General features: G+C 39.7%; 1 protein-coding gene across 4 annotated transcripts in view; it reads right to left on the reverse strand.

The window, feature by feature from the left end:
• The window catches only part of Scyl2 (SCY1 like pseudokinase 2), a 42,587-nt gene extending 36,518 nt beyond the window's left edge, over window positions 1–6,069 (reverse strand). For all 4 annotated transcript variants that reach the window (XM_032911118.1, XM_032911110.1, XM_032911103.1 and 1 more), the window contains exon 1: window positions 5,869–6,069. In XM_032911118.1, coding sequence (XP_032767009.1) covers window positions 5,869–6,045 — 177 coding nt within the window. In that variant the 5' untranslated portion in view covers window positions 6,046–6,069. The remainder of the gene's footprint in view (window positions 1–5,868) is intronic.
• Between the last annotated feature and the right edge of the window lie 3,485 nt (window positions 6,070–9,554).

Raw genomic sequence — 9,554 nt, forward strand, 5'->3', positions numbered from 1 at the left:
TGATGCTATTTTTCTGCTACATGGACATATGCTTAATGACGTATTGCTTACCTACCGATCAGAGCATCTCAACCACACTCAGGAGCTTCTCTTTGCAGTGCACGGCAAATAACAGAGGCCTCAACTGGCCAGCACACAGCGTAGAGCCATAGTGGAGAGATCAGCCATAAATTAGGCAAATACAGCACACCCTCCTTCCCATGGCTCAGGGATCTTAGAGGAAAAGGGGGTGGGAAGATTCTAAGGACCAGAGGTGGCTGGTAACATCAAGGACAGTGTTTTCCAGACACAACAGGGCAGTGCACACATGAATTCACAACAACTGTGACAGCTGCATAAGATCTGTCGAGCTCCAGGCAGACAGAATCATAGCACGGAGAGGGAAAGTGGACATGAAATCCCACCACTAGCTGAGGAGCAGCTGGCATTTGACAGCCACTAGGTAAGGGAGAATCAGTTTTCTTTAACAGTGTGACTCCTGATAGGTCAGCCACATGCCAAAACTAGCTGGGCAGCACAAACTGGACTAGATGGACCGAGTGGAAGAAATATGAGGATAGTTAAAGGGGGAGGGAGGGAGGGAGGGAGGGAGGTAGAAAGGGAGGGAAGGTAAATGTATTCAAAAGTTCTATAAAATTCTCAAAAAACTAATAAAAAAATCTTTAAAAATAAAAAAGTACTGTTTTCTTACTAGCCTAACTTTAAATAAAGACTATAAAATTATTGAAATAAATGCTCAGATGTGTACAGTAACACAACTATAATACTAGCATCCGGGAGGCTGAGGCCTGTTCATAATTTTTAAAAGCTACCTGCTTACAGTAAAGTTGAACTCTACTGAAAAGAATATAGTTCAAGAAGTAAAACCTAAATTATATAATGAAATGTATAATCACCTCAGACCCACCAGCCCTTTGTTCAAACTCTGATGTTCTTTATGAGCTCTGCGTTGTGGATCCTTGTGACTCAGCAGGGAATGCTGAGTATCAATTATACTCTTCATTTGTCATCTCCTTTAGGTAACAGTTCTTCAAAACGCTGAACTGAAGTTCAGGTATTATTTACACCACGTTAATGGGCACGGGGAGGCTGAGATGAGGCTCTGAGTGTGAGAGCAGCCTGGACACACAGTAACTGCAGATCAGTATGGGCTACAGCAGGTCTGTAAAGGACTGGACAGACAGCTCAGTGGTTAAAGGCAATTGCTGGGTAAGTCTGAGAACCTGAGTTGATTCCTAGGTCCCATGGTACAGAGACCAACTCCCAAAAGTTGTCCTCTGACCTCCACACCACCGTGGTGTACACACACACACACACACACACACACACACACACCCTCTCTCTCTCTCTCTCTCTCTCTCTCTCTCTCTAAAAAAAAAAAAAGCAGGGGTTGGGGATTTAGCTCAGTGGTAGAACGCTTGCCTAGGAAGCGCAAGGCCCTGGGTTTGGTCCCCAGCTCCGGGAAAAAAGAACCAAAAAAAAAAAAAAAAAAAGCTGGGCTCAGTGGTACAGCACTCACCTGGCATGTGTATCTGCAAACCACCCTTGGGTTCAATCCCTATTTTAAAATAGAGATTGCTTTATTTTTTATAATATACTCATAAAATTTACTAACCTAGAATCATTTTCTTTTGTGATCATTTTTCTCTAAGTGACTTAATATATTACATTTTATAAAAGTTTCTTTTAAAACTTTTAATTATAGTCATTATAATTGAATTATGCTTTTGCCTACATAATATAAACAAGCCTCACTCACACATATTGACCCACTCCCTATTTATATGTTTATTTATTTATACATTTACATATGCACACACATGCATAAAGCACACGGCTGTCCTGCAGCAGTGAAAGCACATTTCTAACCCTAGACTCAGCAGCGTGACTAAAATGGACAGGGAAATGCTTGCTGTGTGACGACTACTCAGAGTCAGCCAACCTAATCTAGGTGAGATTGAGACGCTCAGGGTCATCCTCAGCCATATTCTGAGTTCCAGGATGACATCATTACCTCAGATGGACGGATGACAGGACAGACAGGAGACAGACATAAAGACATAAAGCAACAGTATATCAATTTTTAAAATGTGTGTATGTGTGTATATGTTTATATATAGAGAGAGGCAGTGTGTGTTAAAATTCCTTATTTATATAATTTTCTTATTTATACAACATTTTTGGCTCCAAAAATTCTAGTTCTTAATTATCTTGCTTTTTTAAGTGCAATTCAAAGATCAGAAAAGTGAATAAAGGGGTTGGGGATTTAGCTCAGTGGTAGAGCACTTGCCTAGCAAGTGCAAGGCCCTGTTGGGTCCCCAGCTCGAAAAAAAAAAAAAAAAAAAAAGAAAGAAAGAAAGAAAGAAAGAAAGAAAGAAAGAAAGAAAGAAAGAAAAAAAAAAGTGAATGAAATAAAAAAAATAATTGTTTCAGAAAATCTCTCAAATATTTTTAGAGTACATAATATTTTTTAAAAGAATACCTATGGGTGCTAGAGAAATGGTTCAGCAATTAAGAGCACAAAAAAAAAAAACAAACAAACAAACAAAAAAACCCAAATACCTATGTTTAGCTAATCTTTTAAGCCTGAACCTGAAATTTTAGGGAAAGACTCAGTTACAGAACTATTCAGAGACTCAATGAGGTAAACTCCATACCTGTAATTACACAGTACTCTAAAAGTTTAAGAGGTGAGAAGGAACTGTCTCACTGCAATTTCAAAGCTTACACAGACCCTCTCCCCAAACACACAACCCTACCAAGAGTAACTCTGACAAGGTTGGCAGGAACATGAGAAACTAACAGCTGATGAAAGCCTGCGCGGATCCAGCCACTGAAGAGGCTGGTGCAGAACGACCGACCAGAGGACGACGCCACGGCAATGTGGCATGGACACCTAGGAGCATTCCTAGGGGTTCTCGGGTAAAGAAACCCTGCCACGCCCTGACCACAGCAGGTACCAATAACGCCAGCACTAGAAGGCTGAGGAGAAGTACTATGGGGTTGCAGGCACCAAAGGAAAATAGCTCAAAACTGTACTGCAGTTTTGGCATTTTTTGTTTTATTGGTCTTTTACTTGTTTTGTTTTAATTTTTGTTCCTGTGATTTTTGTGTTTTGTGGCTTGTTTCTTTTTTTTTTTTTTTCCTTAAGAGAGAAAGCATAAGTTGGTGGGTAGAAAGGATCTGGAAGGAATTAAGGGAAGAGAAAAATATAATCAAAATATATTTTATGAAAAAAAGTTAAGAACAAAAGCAAACAAAAACTATGTCCACCAAGAACAATGGTTTATCCAGATACATTCTAACCCCAAAGCAGTATCTTTAAGGAAAGAATAGAATAAAGTAAAGCCTCCTGGGAGAAGCCAGCTCCCACACTTAGTTAACGTTTGAGAACAGGGCTGTGGCTCTACCACCTGTAGAGCCTGTTACTCTCCTGTTCTAAGCATCTACCATATCATGGTATTTTAAGATATTCACAACCAACGAATATTAAGACCTGCTCCCAAAACTCTCTGGTTATGCATAAAGACAATGCTTATTTCCATGTCCTTAATAAAAATGCTTAATTCTGTAAGTTTGGTGTGGCTTTTCATCTTATTCATAATCATTGTGGAACAATGTGTTAGTCAGTCATCAAGTACATGACAGTGGACCCCCAAAATTATAGTGCCTTACAATAGCAAAGTTGCTTTAGTTTATTAAGGATACACTATGATAGTCCTACAATGATAAAATCAATAATATTTCTTACAATATATCTTAGTCATTCAGCACTATATTGTTGAAAATGAGCAGAGAAACAGTCTATACTAATTCTGTAGAGTACCCATTTACAACGTCCTTAATGATTCTAAACTAGTCGATACTTTGTAACCCCTCACTTTTTACACACACTTGGTGAGTTCAAAGAGAAAATAAGCTTTAAATTTGACAATTTAAATCAACGATCATTTAAAATAAGGATCAGCTTTGGATCTCAATAGATTTCCACGGTTGGGGATTTAGCTCAGTGGTAGAGCGCTTGCCTAGCAAGCGCAAGGCCCTGGGTTCGGTCCCCAACTCCGAAAAAAAAGAAAAAAGAAAAAAAATAGATTTCCACACAAATGACAATAAAAATAAGAAAATCCTATTTCTACAGAAAATTTAAGCCTGGGTATTTCTAACCCTAACAATTCCCAACAGAAATTGCTAATAAAATTTAACAATAATTGGGCTAGTGAGATATGGGGAAAGGCGCTTGCCAACAAGCCTGACCAGCAGACTTCTAAGCCCAGGACCTGAGCTAGACAGAAAAAGCCATCAATTACACGCTGCCCTCAGCACAGGGCACAGCTGTGAGTACAGGCAAATGTAACGTAACAATGTAAAAAACAAGAAGTTATCCGTATTTTAAACATTGACCAGGAGCTGGAGAGATGGCTCAGTGCTTAACAGCACAGACTGCTCTTCCCAAGGTCCTGAGTTCAGTTCTAGCACCCATGCAAAGTGACTCACAATGACCTGTAACACCAGCTCCAGGGGATCTGTAAAAGGTCCATGCGATCACCTGTACAACCGCCACTCCACAAATACACATAATCTATTAACTAAATAATCATCCTTTACATTTCTAAAAACTACCTCCTGGTCTCTTAGGCCAATTTTGTTTAATATAACTTACTCAAACTACTCCACTAAAAAAAAGTTAACTTGAAAACAACTTAAAACAATAAAATTAATATAGCCAAACACAGTACTTACTATATTTCATAATTGTACCTCTCTTGTGGTAGTAGTAAAAGCTATCAGGTATCAATACACCAAAATAAATAAATATGAATAAATGAAATAAAAATTAGAGAGATCTATTTTTCTATAATTCTGTAGGATAAAAGAGGAAATAGCAGAGCAACTGGACTGAGGCACATCTCAGTGGTTAAGTCCTTACCTAGCATATGTGAGACCCATGCTCAGTTCTCAGTACTATTATACAACAACAACAGTTGTACAGTTATACCTAATGCTGGCAAAATGTAATAGGATATTTGCCCAGTAACATATTGACAAATATTAAAATTTAGACTGAGAATTTTTATCCTAAAACATATACCTTACTGAATATTACCATCTAATATACTAACATGAGATTTTTATTTTATTAATCAAGGAGAAGAAAACTGCAAGATGATAAGGTATATCAAATGATGAATCTGCAACCAAGAGATAACAAGATATTTAAAAGCATTTGCTTTGATTTCATAAAACAAAATAAGACTGAAAGAGTCCATTTAAGATTCCCTTAAAGGGCTGGAATGACGGCTCAGCAGGTAAAGTGATCTCTGTGCAAACATGAGGACCTGAGTTCAGATCCCCCGCATGACATAAAAGCAGGCTGAGCAGCATGTGCCTGCCAGGAGGAGGACACAGTGGGTAGCTGCCCAGAGCTCACTGGCTAGCAAGCCTAGACAATCCAGTACCAGGTTCACTGAGAAACCCTGGCTCAAAAGACAACATGGAGAATTGTTGTGAAAGACATCCCAGTGTTGACCTCCAGCCTTCACACACACACACACACACACACACACACACACACACACACACACACACACACACTCACCCAAACCTAGGCATGCCGAAAACACACACAAAAACAATTTATTCAAAACATGGCACTCATTCTTATAATCCTCACGTGTGGTGGGTAGAAACAGGACACTCAAGTTCAAGGGCAGCAGCACCACCCACACAGCTGAGTTGGAGGAAGAGGACGACCTGAACTGTGCTTCAGGGGAAATCCATCCGAGACCTTTTGGCATTTCTTAATACAAAAACAAAGTCACTCTGTGATATTTTATATGTGTGCGCTTTCAAATTACATTCAAAACTAACCTGTTTGGTTGACTTCTTTGTCCCATTAAAAATCTTCCAGGCCAACCCATTGCCACCACTGGCAATGTGTCGCCCAACATCAAACTCTCTAGTGACAGGGTTTCCCATAACCGCGCTGGTGACATCGGCTGTTACTTTTGTAACGGTGCTCTTCAGTTTATTGAGCATGGACTCCATGGCTGCAGTACTTGGTAGTGCGAGTCACCTAGAAACACAAAAGGGTATGGAAAACTGAACGGTTCTTGTCTCAGGCACATATTCACATAAGTTCCAAAAATGTGTCCCCTCCAAAAGAGCAACACATGCAAGTTCTAAGTTGATTTTTGTCATCAGAGAATGTGACCACAAGTATAAATTTTAGTCAAGAACACACTCTTCCCAGTGTCCTATACAGCAGTAAATCTATACTATATAAATATATGTTATATTTTATATATATATATATATATTTAGTGTGCGTGTATGTATAGATACATATAAAATATATGAACCCTAAAATGATCTGCTAACGTTTTCTAAAGTATTGGTTGGTACAGTGATGTATAGCCATAGTCTCAGTTATTCATGACAGCGAGTCAGGAGGATCCCTCTAGTCCTCCAGTTCAAACCAACCTAGGCAACAACAGTCTGTTAGACTGCTGAGGTAGGAGAACTGCTACAACAAGTGGAAATCAATGTGGCCTACAGAGTGAGGCCTCTCTCAGAAGAGGAAGAAGAAGGGAAGAAGAGAACGACGAGGAGGAGCAGGAACAGCAAAACAATGATAACAAAAGGACAGAAAAAAAAAAAACCAGCACAAAAGCAAGGGAGATAGCCCAGTGGGGAAAGCATGTGCCGCAGAAGCCTGACAACACAAGAGCCCACATAAAAGAACAGACACCGGAGAGCAGGCATCCGGACGTCCAGCATCTCCCTACAGGAGAGACAGAGACAGAATACCCAGCCCTGGGCCAGCTAAGGTATCAGGCAGTGAACAAAAGACTCGCTCCCACCAAGAGCTGAAGGCGAGAACCAGCACCTGCAGCTGTCCTCGGACCTGACCGGACCTGACCGCTCTTGCACCTTCTCACCCTCATGCCCCTCCCCCCCCTTTCAAGCCACACTCAAATGGACGAACATGAGGTCATAAAACATGCTTAACATTGTATGAGGGTTAGATATAATTAGGTGTTTTTATGACCATCTATTAGTAATTGTTTAGTAAACAGAATCATCAGTAACTTTTTAAAATTAATAATTGTTTAACTTTTCTCATTTAATAATAATCTGTTGTCCAAAGGAAGTTTTCTTCAAGCTAAAGTATCCCTAAAATATAGTCACAGGAAAATTTTTCATAGACTACACAGGCTGAGACATTTCAAAGTAGAAGTTTCTAATCTAAGTCAGATGAAGAAATCGGAGAGTCAGGTGACAGTGACACCTTTAATCACAGCACCCAGGAGGCAGAGACAGGCAGATCTGTGAGTTCAAGCCAGCCTGGTCTATATAGAGAATTCCAGGACAAGCAAGACAACATGGAGATCCTGTCTCAAAAGAGAAAAGGAGAGAAGAGACGGGAGGGGAGGCGAGGGGAGGAAGCAAAAGAGAAGAAGAAGAAGAAAAAAAACTCGGAGAGAACTGGAGTTATCATTAGATCCCCATATTAGATTTTGTTTATTTAAGCATTGAAAGTGTTCATATCCTCAGCATAGACTTCAAAACCTCTTGAAATTTTATTTCAAATTCAATCAGTTTCCTTTCTAGCCCTCAAATATTCAATACTGTGTATTAATATTACTCTAACATTTGACTGTAATGGAAGAAAGAACAGAGAGTGAATTTGCCCTCTTAAACAACTTCCAGCACCCAATAGGCAGCATGGGTCTGTGATTACAATGAGAAATACAACGAATGCTGTCCCAGTTTTCTACCAAGAGGAAGGTTTCAAACCACAGGGAAAAGAACAAAAGTCTGACCAACAACCTAGCTAGGTTGAGGAAGTCATGATGGGCTCTCTCTCCTGTTCTACGGTAAGGCATAAAGCTACAACACTAGGAAGGAATTCAGAGGCTGAATGCTGAACGCCTTATACAGTGTCAAACTACCAGGGTACTGCAAGGCCCAATAGGGGAGCTGTGACAGCAAGAGCTTCAGAGTCCACACAAGACTCCTCCATGGAGAGGGGCTCACTGACAACTATAGTAGTTAGCAGAAACCGAAGAATATCCATGCCTTAGTTATAGAACAAACCAATCCATGTGTGGTGGAATCCTAGCATTCAAAAGGCTGAGGCAGGACGATTAAGGGTTCAGGGACAGACTCAGACAAATCAAACCAATCAGACAAAATTATAGGTCTAATATGCTTGACATATAAACAGATCCCTAAATTGAGAGATGGAAAAAACTATCTCAAAAAATAATGCACACTTCTTTTCCAAATCTCATCAAACTACAAAGTTCCAAGAAATTTAGTAAGCCCCAAAAAATAAACACAAAGGAAAACATGTCTAAAACTGTCATACTAAGTAACTCAAAATCAGGATTAAGTCCTAAAAGTGTCCACAGAACAGGTAAATTACAGACAGAACAGAAATAGCACATTTCTCATACTTCATACTATAAACTATGGGTGTACAGCTAACTGAACGAGGTCTGGAAAGTGCTCAAGCAGTCTTCCACTGGAGCCACTGGAGAGTTGGCTCAGATGGTGGCTGCTCTTCCAAAGGACCTGGCTTCAGTTTCCAGCACCCACTTGATGTCTTACAGACATCCTTAACTCTAGTTCCAGGGAATGCTATGCCCTCTTCCGGCTCTGTGACCACCAGACATACTTATGGCACATACACATACATTCAGGCACACTCATACACATAAAATAAATCTTTAAAGAAAAGTAATAGTTTGCCTCAAACTATATAGGTTAGGAGAAAAACTTTCAAAAATCAAGTGAAATATGGACATCAGGAGAAATAAAATTTAAATTGCAATAAAGAGGTGGCAACTACTTAAAAAGCAAGATCCAACTATAAGCAGCTTATAGGAGAATACACTAAAAACACAAAGGTATGTGAAAGTCTAACAAAATGGCATTATAAAATATATCAATACAGGCACAGCAGACTTTAAAACAAATAAACACTTGGTAATGACAAAGGTATCAATTCGTCCTCAATTGTTGAGTGTCTATATATGCAACAAGACAGTTTTGAAATAAATACAGCAAAAACTGACATCATTAAGAAAAAAATAAAAATCCACCATTTTGCTGGAGACATCAAGAGTTCTTAAGCCTGGCCTTGAGGCACAAGCCGGTAATCACAGCCACCTAACGGGCTGAGTGAGAGATCACAAGTTCAAGGCTAGTCTGGGAAACGTAGTGAGACCCTATCTCAAGTTAAAAAGTAAGAGGATTACAGACACAGCCAAAGGCAAAATATGAAAAAGGCATCTGGCACAGAGAGGAGGGTTCTGTTTCAGTAAAAGACCAAATAAAGAGAACCGCCACTATCAACTGTTTAACTCACGGCTTGGCCTGAAGCTCAGTGGTAGTAAGCTCACCCATGTCCAAGGCCCTGGTACCAGACAAAAATGGAAAGTGTAGGTCCTACATATCTCTGTGATAAGATTTACATGAACTCCGGACTTGCATGAAATAATGAACAACCACACTATATGGCAACCTAGAAATTAGACCTTCACAACTAT

The sequence above is a fragment of the Rattus rattus genome, chromosome 1, assembly GCF_011064425.1.
Source record: "Rattus rattus isolate New Zealand chromosome 1, Rrattus_CSIRO_v1, whole genome shotgun sequence".
Taxonomy (NCBI): Eukaryota; Metazoa; Chordata; class Mammalia; order Rodentia; family Muridae; genus Rattus; species Rattus rattus.